This window comes from Guillardia theta (genome assembly GCF_000315625.1).
Source record: "Guillardia theta CCMP2712 unplaced genomic scaffold GUITHscaffold_118, whole genome shotgun sequence".
NCBI classification, from domain to species: domain Eukaryota; class Cryptophyceae; order Pyrenomonadales; family Geminigeraceae; genus Guillardia; species Guillardia theta.
In genome coordinates this window covers 16582-31180 of record NW_005434556.1, presented here as the reverse complement: position 1 = coordinate 31180, position 14599 = coordinate 16582, and the positions used below count along the sequence as shown (strand labels likewise).

At 52.2% G+C, this 14599-nt stretch overlaps 6 protein-coding genes across 6 annotated transcripts; 1 reads left to right on the top strand and 5 right to left on the bottom strand.

Annotated features, from left to right (window-relative positions):
* Window positions 1–2709: 2709 nt before the first annotated feature.
* GUITHDRAFT_40307 (hypothetical protein) lies at window positions 2710–4000 on the bottom strand (the record flags this gene model as incomplete). Its single annotated transcript, XM_005822812.1, has 7 exons — window positions 2710–2799; window positions 2933–3064; window positions 3116–3214; window positions 3260–3396; window positions 3446–3545; window positions 3674–3781; window positions 3836–4000. Coding segments are annotated over 7 exons (831 nt in total), but the record flags the coding sequence as incomplete, so codon positions are not given.
* A 117-nt stretch (window positions 4001–4117) lies between these two features.
* Window positions 4118–5056, bottom strand: GUITHDRAFT_79383 (hypothetical protein; the record flags this gene model as incomplete). Its single annotated transcript, XM_005822811.1, has 1 exon — window positions 4118–5056. A coding segment is annotated over one exon (939 nt), but the record flags the coding sequence as incomplete, so codon positions are not given.
* A 1375-nt stretch (window positions 5057–6431) lies between these two features.
* GUITHDRAFT_117920 (hypothetical protein) lies at window positions 6432–7096 on the top strand (the record flags this gene model as incomplete). The annotated part of the gene is made up of 4 exons (XM_005822810.1): window positions 6432–6529; window positions 6574–6615; window positions 6675–6713; window positions 6784–7096. The coding sequence occupies 4 exons, from the start codon at window positions 6432–6434 to the stop codon at window positions 7094–7096; spliced, it is 492 nt and encodes a 163-aa protein (XP_005822867.1).
* A 2126-nt stretch (window positions 7097–9222) lies between these two features.
* Window positions 9223–9591, bottom strand: GUITHDRAFT_79242 (hypothetical protein; the record flags this gene model as incomplete). The annotated part of the gene is made up of 1 exon (XM_005822809.1): window positions 9223–9591. A coding segment is annotated over one exon (369 nt), but the record flags the coding sequence as incomplete, so codon positions are not given.
* A 439-nt stretch (window positions 9592–10030) lies between these two features.
* GUITHDRAFT_146145 (hypothetical protein) lies at window positions 10031–11597 on the bottom strand (the record flags this gene model as incomplete). The annotated part of the gene is made up of 3 exons (XM_005822808.1): window positions 10031–11236; window positions 11280–11439; window positions 11548–11597. 3 exons carry the CDS (start codon window positions 11595–11597, stop codon window positions 10031–10033), a joined length of 1416 nt encoding a protein of 471 aa, XP_005822865.1.
* A 22-nt stretch (window positions 11598–11619) lies between these two features.
* GUITHDRAFT_59508 (hypothetical protein) lies at window positions 11620–12438 on the bottom strand (the record flags this gene model as incomplete). The annotated part of the gene is made up of 1 exon (XM_005822807.1): window positions 11620–12438. A coding segment is annotated over one exon (819 nt), but the record flags the coding sequence as incomplete, so codon positions are not given.
* Window positions 12439–14599: the final 2161 nt, after the last annotated feature.

Here is a 14599-nt window from a genome sequence, read left to right as displayed (position 1 = left end):
GAGGAGAGGACGAGGAGAGGAGAGGAGAGGAGAGGAGAGGAGAGGAGAGGAGAGGAGAGGAGGGGAGAGGAGAGGAGGGCGAGAGAGTCTACCGCAGGTCTCATGGTCGGCACAACCTGAGCCGAGGGCAAGACTCGATCGAGATGCGGAAGATCAGCAGGTTGACCAGGCAGACAAGGCTGCTGAGAATTCGTCTGCTCTTGGATCCAGTCGAGCTCCAGCTGAAGGAGAGCAGCGGATTCGAAGTCATTGATGTCAATCTCCTCCTCAAGCAGCAGCTGCAGTTCTCTCCCCTTGGCGTGCAGCATCTGCATCCTATGCTCCTGCGAGCGGGCCTCGACCCCCATGGACGTCTGGGCGAGCTGCTGGCTGATCCTCCGCTGCTCCTCCAGCTTCCCGTTGAGCTGCTCCAGCTGGCTGATGTGGTCGTTCAAGGCCTCGGCCTCGGTCTCTCGCGTGATGCTGAGAGCCTTGATCTGCGAGTTGATGTGCGAGGCATCTTTGAAGGCTCGCTTGTCAACCGCCACCTGCTTCTTGACCTGCAGCTCTGACACCTGCCCGTCCATCTTCGCGACTGTCTGACGCATCCGTGAGATGCTTTGCTGCAAGTTCAGAGCCTCTTCGGACATCTCGTAGATCGTCTTCTCACAATCTTCTATCCGTTGAGCGATCGACTCATGCTCGTCCGCGTGACCTCTGGCCGGGGCCGGGCTGTCGCCCTCATCACATATCAGCTTCTTCCTCCTCAGCGACAGCTCATGCTTTCGGTTCAACGCCGTTACAATCGTCTCGAGCTCCTCGTTGGCGATCGATATCACGCTCGAGAGCTTGTCCATGGTCTTGCAGCTCTCCTCCTCCGCCATCTGCAGCAGCTCTCTTTCTCTCTCCAGCACCTGACGATTCGAGGCTACTTCCTCCAGGTCGTTCCCCACTCGCTGCAGCTCGACCTCGAGACGAGACTGCTCCTGTCTCATCTGCCAGGTGATCTCTGACTCGCTCTCGCTCAGCTGCTGCAGAGCAAACTGAGCCCTCGAGACCTCCAGCACCCATCTCTCTTCCTCCTCCCTCTTGACCTTGAGGGCTCGTTGCAAAGCGGCGATCTGGTCCTCAATAGACGAACACTCCTCGCGGACGTCGGTCAAGCGCTTTTCGGCCTCCTCGACGTCTCTCCTTCTCTTTTCCCTCTCCTGCTGGTCTGAGCTCGCCACGATCAACGTCTCCATCTCCTTGTGAGACTCCTGCAGCTTCGCTTGCTTGGTGACCAGAGCCGTTTCATCTCGCTCGATCGACACCCTCATCCCCTCAAGGCGCGTGTGCGCGTCACGCACGTACTGTTGAGCTTTAGCGCTCGCGTCCTGCTGGACGGAGGACAAGAACTTGCAGGCCTCTCTCCTCGCCAAGATGGCTTTGCGGTGATACTCCTCCTGCTCACTGTCGAGACTCTCATACGACTCGATCAACTTCCTGCACTCGGCGGCGATTCGCATGAGCTCAGCTTGAAGCTCTTTCACCTCGTCCTCCATCTGCTGAGCCGCGTCATAACGCTCAGCTTTAGCCTCCTTCACAAGCGACTCCTGCGCCTCCCTCAGCCTCATGCCGACAAGCGTCTCTTGTTTCGCCAGGTCTTTCCTGCGTTGCACCAGGGCTTTCTTTTCGCGCTGCTTCTCATCGATTTCGGTTTGGAACTCGGAGAGCAGGCGGTTCAGCCCGCTGTCATGGTCCTCCTGCGAGACGTTGACGCGCTCGCACATCTGCTGCAGCCTGTCGAGGGCGGTCAGCTGAGTCTTGGCATGGCTCGCTCCTTCTTCGCTGGGCGCCATCAGAGGCGAAGAAGCAAATCCCTGCTCCTTGGCGATAAAGTCGAACGCTGACGGCTCCGTCTCCTCCTCCTCGAGGAGCGATGACGGAGGAGCGCTCTGAAAGTCTGGTGACTCCAACAAGTTGATCGGGCTTTTGCTCTCAATCTGCTGCTTGCTCTGCTGTTGTATCAGAAACAGTTCCTCCACTTCGGGTGACAGTATCCTGCTCTCTTGCGTCCAGTCACCCACAGGCGATCCAAGCATCGTGCTATCGGCCGGGACAAGAGAAGGAGTATGGGCAGGAGGAGCAGGAGGAGGTGCGGAAGCGAGCGAGGTGGGAGAATTAGGAGTAGGAACAGGGGCAGGAGGAGGGGGTTTGTTTGGCTTTGCAGGAGGCGAGAGGGCTGGGGCAGCGTTGAGTTTGTGGCTGGCGATGGGAGGACCGTCGGGGACAGGAATGGATTCGAAGGAGTCTCCTCCTCCTGGATAGACAAGGGCGATGCTGTGCCCGTACTTCACTCCTCCAGCACAAGCGACTGTGCGGCAGCGACGGCCTGCAGCAGGGAAGGTCAAGCCGAGTCATCGAGTCTCGCAGCCTCAGCGGCACCCGCAAGCGCAGTGAGCTTGGTTGGAGCGCAAAGAGACGCGGACCTCCCCACTCCCAGCTGACCGACCGAGTTGTTGCCCCACGCATAAATCTTCGCAGGCTTGCGTCAGAGCCTTCAAACTCTTGAAACCGCAATGGCTCACCTGCCCAGTCGTCGTGACGGCAAAGCTGTGAGATCCACAAGCTGCGATGAATGAAATGTTTGACAAGCCCTTGATCAGCGTCGGAGTCTTCCGCTCTTTAGCGCTGTTACCAAGGCCTTCTCGACATGTCAGCTTCACTCAGATCTGAAACGAAATGTGTACCTAGCTGCCCATCTTTCCCCCACCCAAACGCGTATACATCTCCACGAGACGACAAGGCAAGAGTGTAGGAGCTGCCACATGCTATCTGCTTGATCGCTTTTTCCTATCCCGTTCAGATCAGATCAGATCCCACACACAGAAATTTTGCCAAAATCTCCTCCACCTTCCTCTCCGTGAACCACCCCCCCCCCCCCCCTCCCGCTCCCCCCTTCAGAATTTACTTGGAGATCTTTGATGGGACGAGGAGATCTATTCTTGTTTCCACCGAAGATGTCCCAACCGCCATGACCAAGTTGTCCGTACTCATCCCAGCCCCAAGAGAAAACAGCACGATCCACTTCAGAGACGACAACCTGAGCACAATCAGGAACTTGTTGGCATAAATTCACCTTGCTGTCCCATACCGTATGTGCGAGGCCACAAGCAAGTGTTGAGACGTAGATTCCATGCAGTTTCTTCACGTACATGGGACGCGACTGACTCGCGTCATCGCCATGCCCGAGCTAGCAGCCTGGTCAGTCAATCGGGAGGATCGCGGGCTGGGCAACCTGTCCGTTCACTCCCCATCCCCAGGTGTACACGTGGCCGCTCTCTGTCACGACAGCCGTATGTGCGGATCCACATGCGACCTTACAGACTTTGACGCCGTCAAGAGAAGTGACTTGGACAGGGTCGTTGGAGTTGTCTGCCACCAACGCTCATCACTAACAAACAATTTTAGTCACACTCCTCACGTGTGCTGCCGACTCCTAGCTGTCCGAAATGTCCCCAGCCCCACGCGAACACAAGCCCTGCCTTGGAAACAACCACCGTGTGTGCCGACCCGCACGCAACCTGCTGCCACCTCAGCGAGTGCAGGAGGCAGTGGAGGGAGGGAGGAGGGAGGGAGGAGGGAGGGAGGAGAAAGGAGAGGAGAGAGAGGAAAAGGGAGGAGGGAGGGGAAGAGGGAGTAGGTTACAGACCTCCACTATCGGGTTTGATTGCAAGCCGACGATCAGTCGCGGCAGAACCAAATTCTGACTATCTCCATGACCCAGCTGCCCACTCTTCCCAGACCCCCACGTGTAGACCTGAAAGAGAAAATCACCCGATACGACGGCACAAGCAGGAGGAAGGAGCTGTACCTGCCCCTGCTCCGTAACTGCTGCTGAGTGCTGCTCCTCCGACCCTCCACCACACGCCACACTGACCACCAGCAGTCCTTGGAGGGCTATGATTGGACAGGGCGATCCAACAGCATCTGTGGTCCCGAGGCCCAGAGCTCCATCATTGTTGAAACCCCAGGAAAAGTTGTCGTACATATCTTCTCGGCTCCCTTTCCTTGCCTCTTGTTCGTTTCTTGACCATGACATGTCCGGAAGCTCCACGTCTCGCGACTGAGACGCGTTTGCGATGAGCGAAGGAATATGCCACCTTCTGATCGTCTTGTCCACTGACCCTGAAAACACAACTTCCCCATCGGCCCAGATGGCATTCACCCAGTCCATGTGCCCTGTTGCTCGCATGATATCGCTCGTGCCAGGAGATCCCGGGAGGTGTAGGACACACTCTCCGGTCATCTTGTTCCAGACTCGCACTGAGCAATCTCCTGCACCGCTAAAGAGAAGTTCGTTCTTCACATGCAGGCAGAACACTGGCGAGGTATGTCCTGAAAAACTGATGCCTTCGCCATCAGTCTGGTTATTGCTTATCTTTATGGCCCTCAATGTGCAGTCGCCTGATCCCGTGAACAGCGTGGAGTCAGCAATACAAAGACAATTGACTGAGAATGAATGATGCTGGTAGATGTACAGGCATTGATGATTCGCCAGCGACCAGAAGCGAACGGTGCAGTCGCCCGAGCCTGTCACCAGCACTTCTCCCTCATCCCAGATCTGCATACAATTGATTGACTGCGAGTGACCAGTGAGTGCGGCAAGCTGCTGCCCGGTTTCGACATCGAGAATGAAGATGCTCCCTTCTTCGCTTCCGTAGAAGACAACATCCCCGAACAGTTGCAGACAGTTCATGGACTTCGCCTCGATGCTCTTCATGAGCTTTCCACTGTCAAGGTCCCATATCTTGATCGTGCAGTCATCTGAGCCACTCACTATCGTGGATCCACGGCAGTCGATGCATCGAACCCAATCAGTGTGTCCTTCCAGTACGGCCTCACACGTGGGCTGACTGGTCGACCAAACTCTGATGGTCGAATCCACCGATCCGCTGATCAACTTCCCTCTTGTTCCATGCAAGCAGATCACTGAGTCCGAGTGCCCACTGTATACGCAGCAATGAGGAGATCCTGAGTGGATCCAAACAGCATCCGTTCTGCTTCTACGAGCACCGGAACTTTCTTGTGCCATGACGCTTAATGTCGGGCTCGTGACATCAAGTTGAAATGTTTCAAACCTGCAGAGCATATCAAACAACGTTCTCTGCTTTTAGTTTCATATTGCAGATCATCTCTTGTAAACACATCTTCGATCGAATATCATCTTTTCTAAACATTGTTTTGAATGCTGCATTATCAAATTTGCCTTGTGCCTTCTTGCTTCAACCTCGCCTGAGACCATCATCATCATCCTCCTCTCGCTATCATATTGAGCGCTTTTCCTCGTCGATCTCTTGCTGTCTCTTCCTCTCCCCTTCCATCTCTTGCTTCTGATCTTCATCGTTCTCATCCCTTCTCTTCCTCTCCCCTTCCCCTTGCTCTGCTTCTCCTCCCCGTGTTTCCAACCATATTGCGCTCCTCGACATTGCTTCCTCTCAGAACGCCGAGGCGGGCTCGCATTGTCTACACCTCCCAAGACAACAAAATGTCGCGATGAGACGCTTGGTTGCCGCTTGACCTGCACGTTTGGTAGAGAAGCTGCTGAGCTGCTTGCCCTCCATATCCCTTGTGTTTCCCTGTATCCTCTGAATCGCGTCTTCCTCATGGCCATGAAGACAGCGGCCGCTGTGTTGGTTGATTACACTCCTCTTACTTGATGTTCTTCAGATCGAGATCGATCTTAAAACATCAGTCAGAAGCAATGGCGGAAGATCAATCGTTCTTTCGGAATCAATTTTCTGACGTTTACTGTATCGTATTTGCGTGAATGGGCAAGGTAGGTGGTATGTATCTTCCTTGACTGGTGGCATCAGAGAAAGCAGCGAGCGCCTTGCTCGTAGGGCTGGAAGGAGAAGAAGACTGATCGACCTGCCTTCAAAGAGCTGTGTGAAACCTACAGGAGCAGTGCGATAGGGAGAGAATGAGCGACGGAGTGAAGAAGAGCGAAGAGTGTGTCACCTGCTTGGAAGGGGAGGCTCAGTGCGCGCTCACTGCCTGCGGATACACGTCTGTGCGTCGCCTTCACTCGAGCATAACCACGACACCTTCGATATGGGAAAGGAATTACAAAAGAGCATGAAGTTCTGATGATGAGCTTTCCTGAGATTTACAATCATTTCAGCATCCTCCCTGATGAGCCGGTACATGAGCATGATGGATTTCAGTATGTGTGTCCTCAAGAGAAATGCCCTGGATCCGGCGGCTTCCCTCCAAGTGTCAACGCTACAGCTCTCCTGGAAAGCCTTTCCTCTTCATCTCAAAATCGTTATGACTTTATGACTTTGAGATTTGGTGTTTTGGCTCTTCGACCTCCGGCGCGCCAACTGTGATTCCTCCTATCACGCCCACTTACTGGAGCTGACGCCATTCAACCGCCTGGTCGCAGCTCTTGTCATCCGCAGAAGCGTATGAAGAGCCTGTCCACGTGCGTGGATCACATCAAGAATCCAGGGTTCCGCAACTACACGCTCCTCGCTCTGACCGGTTTCATGCCCACTCCCTTCGGGTTCGACCCAAGCTTTTCACCCTTCAGCAGCCTTACGATGACAGTTTGAGAGAAAATGATTTCTACGGGGACAGCGAGCGACACTGGTACCTCGACAAAAGTCGGAGAAAGTGATCTCCTATTCTTCTGGCTTTTTCCCGGACAGCCACGACTCCAACCACCTCGACCTCAACCTCGACGGCCAGTTGTCTCCCGATGAACTGGCACACGACGTCAATGGCTCTGACTTACAAGAGCCCTAATGTTGTTGTCAGGAAGGAGGCTGACAACTTGAAGATTTACTTCGACGAGCGGCTGTCGAGGCAGCAAGCAATGAACATGCTGACGAGCTCAGAGGATGGAAAGTTCATCGACTTTGAGACCAATGAAGTCTCTGTAGAGTTGATAGCATACAACGCGGTCAGGAACATCTTGTCCTACTGCAAGGTGACTTTCAGTTGGGACGTAGGGGGAAAGATCCCTTGGAACATAGGGATGGAGGTGACGGATAAACTTCATCACCGACGAAAGTTTTCAGTTGTCGCCTACGCCAAGAACATGATAGATGTCTACCTACTGTTCAACTAGATAGATAGGTAGACATAGATGTCTACCTACTGTTCAACTGGACCGACTGGCGTCGAACTTTGCGGTGGCAAAAAGGCTGCGGACGAACAATCAGGCGAGCGATGTCCTTGACTAGATTCATTAGCCTTCATTGCTCGTCCTCAGAGCACCTCGCCGACATGGAACGAAACGTTTACCTGGAGGCTTCGAGGCGACACGACAATTCTCACACCATCACCCTCTGGGATGAAGACAATGTGCGCACTTTTCAATTTTAATCTTTGCTGGCCTGCTCAAGTGCGCAGATGTCTTCTGACGATTTGATCGGAACTGTGATTGTGGACCTCAAGAGTTGTACAGTAGGAGAAGCGAAGAGAGATGACATAAAGATCCATAACTCACAGAGAGATGCGAAATTGAACGAGCAACGTTGCAACTTGAGATAGAGATTTGAAACGACCAGCAGGCAACAGAGTCAGAGTCGAACTCACAAGACAGGGCAGGTGAATTTCCGTTGATGAACCAAAGAAGCGGAAGAAACTTAGTGATCCTTCTGTCAAGTCACGTCGATTCTACCTTGGATTTAAGGAGTATATAAGGGCACATAACCAAATAATCTTTTGAAGAAAGTCTTTTATCTTCAGTCGAGGTTTGAATATTCAAGCATCTGGGTAAAGTCCATCCTCAAGCATGGCTGTGCGCATGTTGGCGTTGGGCTGCTTGGAGAGATGCAGGTTAAGGAGGAAGGGGAAGCTCCTAAACTTTTCCTTGAAAGCTCGACACAATCTCATCGCTAGGAAGACGATCTTGAAATGTAAGACTTCATCTCTCTTCTTGCCCAGGCCTTCACACTTTCCCTCCCCTTCATCATTCTGTAGCTGAGATCGAGATTCACAGATCTTGTCGGTTACATTTGACGTGTTTCAAGCACTCCCCACCTCAGCATCAGACGGTCTCTTTCATGACATCTAAACCTTTCCTCTCAATCTTCTCTTTCATGTGTTTGATCTGCCTGTGCGGTCTCCCTGCCATATCATTATTATTATGTGAGTTTATTAGAATGCTAGTATGTTGTTCAAGCTGCTTATCAGCCCTCACATATACAATTCTAGTCTAAAGAGGCGCGCGAGTACTGGGAGTACACAGCCTGCAATGCTCACCCTGCTTCTGAGGTCTCTTCCTTCTTTCTACTTCTGCAATCTTCCCTTGGCTTCCTCAGCCTCGGTCGGGAGAGTTGCCCCTCCTCCCCTCGGCCTTCAGTCGCCAACTACTTCTCCTCCCTTCAGCTTCCTCAGCCTCAGTCAGAAGAGTTGCCTCTCCTCACCTTGGCATTCGGTTGCCTCCTACCTTTTCTCCTTACCTTGCCTACCTTGCCGGCTCGTCGGTTGCTCTTCGACTTCACCGCGTTGTCTTGCTTCAGGTGCAGCTCAGCACAAGCTCGGTGCGGGCTCACCCCGTCTCCTTCCTCGCCCTCGCCTTGCTCTTCTTCCATGTCCTCCTCTTCTTCGTCATCTTCCCTCATCTCCACCCCCAGTCGGTCCTTCTTGTCCACCTTCAGCGAGCAGGCCAGCACATGCATCTCATTGTTGTGTCGGGGTCAACGAGATCATTGAGGAGGAGCGACATGTATTCTGAGACAGATCGAGCAGATAGCTGGCAGTTCGTGAGCCACTGGATGATACCCTGGTAGAGATATGATGGTAGGTTTTGATGAACATTCTGTGGGCAATCCTGAGGGCATGGAGAAAGTTGACAAGAGCAAGGAAGATGTGGGTCAGGAGAAGGCTCAAGGATGACTCGAAAGGTCAAGTCCTGCGAAGCACAACGGGTTCAGAGATGTCAGTTGTGGTCAAACTTACACGTCACAGTCTGGAGCAATCGTGATTGCTGGGGATGTTTACTACTACTTCTATTGTAGTTGGTACAACCAGCCGGATGGAACCGACATGGTCAACCTAACTGTCAAAATCTTCCAACTGGGCGAGACAATACAGATGTGTCCTGCTTCCTACATGCAACTGTCAGATTGCCCGAAACCTGAGAATTTTCTCTCAGTCGATGTATCGACAGGAATGTAAACAAACTCTTCCCCCCCTATTGTCCCGCAGCTTGTCCATAGAGCAACTGATGCAAGGCTCAATACAAGCTCACACCCTCTTGAACTCCACCAGCAACTCAGGGTATGTCTGTCGCCGGTCGTAGACGATGAACTCCCTGTACTTTTCCAAGAACGCTGAAGGATGCGTATCCTTTGTCACACCAATCACTGAGTCATGCAGGCGGTCGCTGCCCGGCATTACTGGTGGTAGCCGTACATTGTTCATCGCTTGCATGGCCTCGTAAGACGATCCCAGCACAGCTCGCACCACAAACATACGACAGATCCCGCGGCTGTCTGGCGTGCAGTACTCGTCGCTCTTGCTCGAGTTCTCAGCTAGGTAGATCCCAGCTCCAAACAAGCCTCCCAGACTGCAGACCCGCTCGTCAAGCCCAGCCTTCAAGATAACATCTAATATTTAGTGACTTCCATGCTGATCCGAAAGTGACGCGGCAAGTATGGTGACGTCAGGGTGCGGGTGGGACAGCCTTCAACACAAAAAGAACCGAAATAGAAGGACAGGTGGAATTTGTCTGTAGATGATATGATCTTTCACCCGACTGAACGATCACGAGCTTCGTGCCGTGAAAGATTCAGCCTGGCTGCCTCATCAACAATCAGGCAAACCCCCCGTAGACATGGTAGTCATGTGCAATTGACAGCTCACAGCGGTTGTGATCAGGGAAAAAGCAACAGCCTTGAAACCTGGAACGATCTTACAGAGCATCAACAATATTACTGTGAGAGCTGTACATTAATGGTGCCGCTTGTATGCTCCTGGCGCACAAGGAGCTGCTCTAGAGCTACGTCATAGTATCGTTTTACTCTTCCAGAACAATGATGGAATTCCACACGCTTCACGCTAAGTTCATACCATCAACCCGACAGCTAGGGTTGAAGTAGAAGGCCTCCGTAAGCATTGACACAAACGGGGCCATCTGGACCATGTTGGTCTTGTTCATCACAGATTTCCTTGTCTCTTCCATCACATCGTTCAAACTCTTGTCCTCTACAAGGATGTTCGCCGCAAACACCGACATGAAAGGTCCCCCACGCCCTGGCTCCCCATCCTGTGCTACCTGTCCGGCCTGCGTGGAATAGACAACGCAAGAGTTGACCACGTCGATCCCAGGAGCGCTGAGCTTGTCTGTTCCTACATCAAAGGACCGAGAGGCAGAGGCGGAGAGCCCGTTGCTGCGACAGCAGTCGAGTACGAAAACAGTTGGATTTCGTCCCTTCCTTGCAGTTCGCAAGAAAGATTGAACCTTGCTGAAGGGCAGGGCAAAGCTCTGAAGATCTTCCTCCATGTCTTCGTCCGTCAAGCTGTCTGCCTGAAAGCCCTTGGGGATGAGGAAAAGTTTCCCGTTGACTTCTACCGCATGCCCGATGAAAGCGAACAAGGCGGCATCGCGGTCCTCCCTCACAGAGTCCCTGAAGCCCTTCACAGCCTTTACCATGTCCTCGAGCCCCAAGTTCACCTCGAACTCCACATCCCACCCCAGCTCCATAAGGGCTGATTCAAGCTTCGAGCCGTCCATGATGGCATTGGGAAGGTCCTTGATCTGCGTGTGCTGGTACTTCTTGTTGCTGATGATCAGTGCTTTCCTTGCTCCTGCTGGAGTTGCAAGCGACAAGGCTTTAGGGATAACAAGAGACCGCACCCAGCTGGTGCAACGCTCTGCTTCCATCAGCAGCCCATGCATGGACCTGCAGATGCCCGGATTCTCCCGCCAGCGCCAGCCTTGAGCTGGCAGGTTTGGGAGCACCTCGCTCCCGTGCCTTTCCTTCCACTTGTTCAGGTCCACGCACTTGCGATGGTACGCGAGCTCCACCTTCCTAGTCGTGTGTCGGATGTTCAGCTGCGTGATCATCGACGTGTCTCGCCTGTCCCGCGCGGCGGTCCACTTCCCCGCGTAGTGCACATGCAGGATGACGTAACCGTCCTCCCCAGCCACACGCCTGTCGATGCGATCGAGCTTCAGCCAGTACTCGCGCTCGATGGTCCAGTCAGCCTCTTTCAGTCTCCTTCCGTTGGTGAAGGGGAATTCGGAGAAGCCGATGATCTGCGCTGTTCATCATTCGCAGAAAAGATTCAACAAGTTGGACCTTGACGACGTCGCGTTGCCCCTTGTCGATTTGATCCAGGAATGCCTTCACGTCGTTGGGATTGAATTGCCTCGTGCTCTCCGCTTCCGGCATCCAGTTTGCGAAGAAAAGGGCCAAGTCGTGTTGAGTCTTGTTTTCACCAGAACTTTCAGGGTTCAAACTGACATCAAAATAGTCTTCCAGTACATCCTGGGGCCTCGGATTCCCAATCACCTGGAACAAGGTCTTACGACACAAAGATGTATACAAGAAAGAAGAAAAGGCTTACTTTCTCTTCGTCTTGACGTCGGATGGAGAGACTGAGCAGAGCATCGTCATGTTGTCCTTGAAGCAATTTCTGAAGGTCAATAAAGTTCGGACGCGCATGTTTGTTGTCCTTCCAGCATTCCTGCATGATTCTGTAGCATCCCCAAGGACATGTCTCAGGTTTAGAGAGCCTGTCGCCCTCCAGCACCTTAGGTCCTATAAGCGAATCGTCTGTGATGGCCCAGTAAGGCACTTTGCCGTAAGTCCAGACCTCCCACATGGTCACCCCGAACGCCCACACGTCGCTCTTCTCCGAGTACTGCCTCCTCTCGATGCTCTCCGGCGCCATCCACCGCACGGGTCGAGCCATCGAGCCTGCCGTGCTCACGCTCGCGGCCCTACTCTCCCCGTACCCGCGCGAGGCCATGATGGACAGCCCGTAGTCGGCTATCTTGACGCTGACAGCCAGGTGATCCTCCGGGTCCAGGCTGAACACAAGCACGTTCCTCGCCGCCAGGTCCCGATGCACGACCTCATGCAGCGACAGCTGCACCATCCCGTCGCAGATCTGCCTCGCCACTTGCAGCTGCACCAGCAGACTCATCGTCTCCTCCTTCTCGGCGAAGTTGGACAAGATCACATCGAGAGAGCCTTTGGAAGCAAACTCAGTCACCAGGCAGTAGTCGCCGGAGCTCGGCTCGATGCTGGTGGCGAGGAGGCGAAGGAGGTTGGGGTGACGGCCCAGCTGGAGGAAGATCTTTACCTCCTGCTCGAACTCTTCTCTCCTCCCAGTTTGTCCGCTGCCTCGGATTCGCTGGATTGCCACGTCAGCGCTGCTGCCATGCGGCTGCTGCCACCGAGCCCTGTAGACGAGCTTGAAGGAGCCTGAGCCGATCTGCTGCAGGCCCGTAAAGGACTCGAAGTTCAACGATGGGATTTGACCAAGCTAACGAGAAAGGTTCACCATGTCATCGATTATCATGAAATGGCAAGAAGAGAACCTGGGAAGCAACGTCGTGCTCCTCCCTTTGCTTGCGCTCCTGCTTCTCCCTCGCCTTGCGCTCCTGCTCCTTCTTCTGCCTCCACTCCTGCTCCTCCCTCTCTCTACGCTCCTTCTCCTCTTTGATCTTCTCTTCTTGCGCCTCCAGCTTGCTACTTGCTTGTTCTTTCTCTTGCAGGCGTTTCTTGCAATGCCTGCATCCATACTATCGACAGCAACAGTCAGCTCCGATATAAGGGGGTTCTGAAGTTCCACTCAAAGCAATCACATACCTTCTCGTAGTGCGACCATCCTGCAGACTTGGCGCACTGAGTCAACCAGTCACAAAACAATCAAGACCACTACCAACCGACTGTTGGGAACACAATGAACTTACATTCTATGAGCATTCAAATAGAACGTTGAAGCCAAAACAAGAACACTCAGATCAGCAGGATAATATGCGATGATGTCGATTCTTACGCAGCACTGGTAGATCCAATTCGGAGTTGGCCCATCATTCAGCAAGACATGCCAGACAAAAGCAAGATTGATTTTAGTCCCCATTGTCCCCTAGTGCATCACAAGATATGATACTTACACGCTTTGAAGACAGATTCCATGCATCCAAGCCAGGAAAGAGTAGGAATTGCAAAGCAAATGTCAGCCCAATCGTCCCCTGACCGCATATTTTGATCAAGATACTTACCCACTACACATCAGCAAAGTCCATCCCAGCAAGAAATGTCGAAATTGCAGAAACACATGTCAGCGAGACATCTCCTGAGCGCACATTTGTAGATTGTTACTTACCAGCTATCCAGCCCCATTCGTATTCAATCCGATGATAAACCCACAAAATTGCAAAACCACATGTCAGTCCCTATCGTCCCCTGACTTCATCATATGATATGACACTTACTCCCTATGAAGACGAATTCAATCCATGCAAGCAAGGACCAGGAATTTTCAAAATAAATATCAGCCAATCGTTCCCTGACCGCGCCGAATCATATGATATGACACTTACTTTCTACGAAGGCGAATTCAACCCATGCAAGCAAGGAAAAACCAGGAATTTGCAAAAATAAATGTCAGCCAATCGTTCCCTGAGCGCATCATTTAATATTTGTTACTTACATACTATCCAGCCACATTAACGACCCATCCGAAGCAAATCCGAAAAAACGCAAACATTCATGTCAGCCAATCGTCCCCTGACCGCATCATAGCATTTGCAACTTACTGCCTATCAAGCCCAAGTTTCATCCATCCGAGCGAAAAAACGAAGGAAATTTGCAAAATGAAATGTCAGCCAATCGTTCCCTGAGTGCATCATATGATATGACACTTACATCCTATGAAGACAAATTTAATCCATGCAAACAAGAAAAAACCAGGAATTTGAAAAATACATGTCAGTCCAATTATCCCCTGACTTCATCATATGATATGACACTTACTCCCTATGAAGACGAATTCAATCCATGCAAGCAAGGAAAAACCAGGAATTTTCAAAATAAATATCAGCCAATCGTTCCCTGAGCGCATCATATGATACTTACTCTCTATTAAGACGAATTCAGTCCATGCAAGCAAGGAAAACCCAGGAATTTGCAAAATACATGTCAGCCAATTATTCTGTGAACGAGCATATGCTGCACAGACTGATGCTTACCGCCTTCCGAATAACAACATGGCAATTCACGGCAGAACGTAAAACACACAAAGTCAGATGACGCCTACTAGGAGCTATTCAAATTACGCATTTTGTGCTGTCGTTGGTTTTATAATCGACCACGATCTGGAGAAACACAAGTCAGAAGGTCAAGAAAAGTGTGATGAGGAAGTGAAGGAGCCGCCAAGAAAGGAGTTGAATGATGGAAGGAACAGATGCGGGGGAGCAAAGCAAACTTCTCCATCATCAAGCATGTCACTCAAGGTAACAGCATCTCATCGCTGCTGCTCCTTGCCTGGCAAATAGGGCATTTCCACGGCATTGCGGAGGTTGAGAACAGAGGGCGGGGTAGGTGGAGATTTGGGGATGTATTTGTACGGGTAGGGTGGGCAAAACATTTTCAATCGTAAGGGAGAT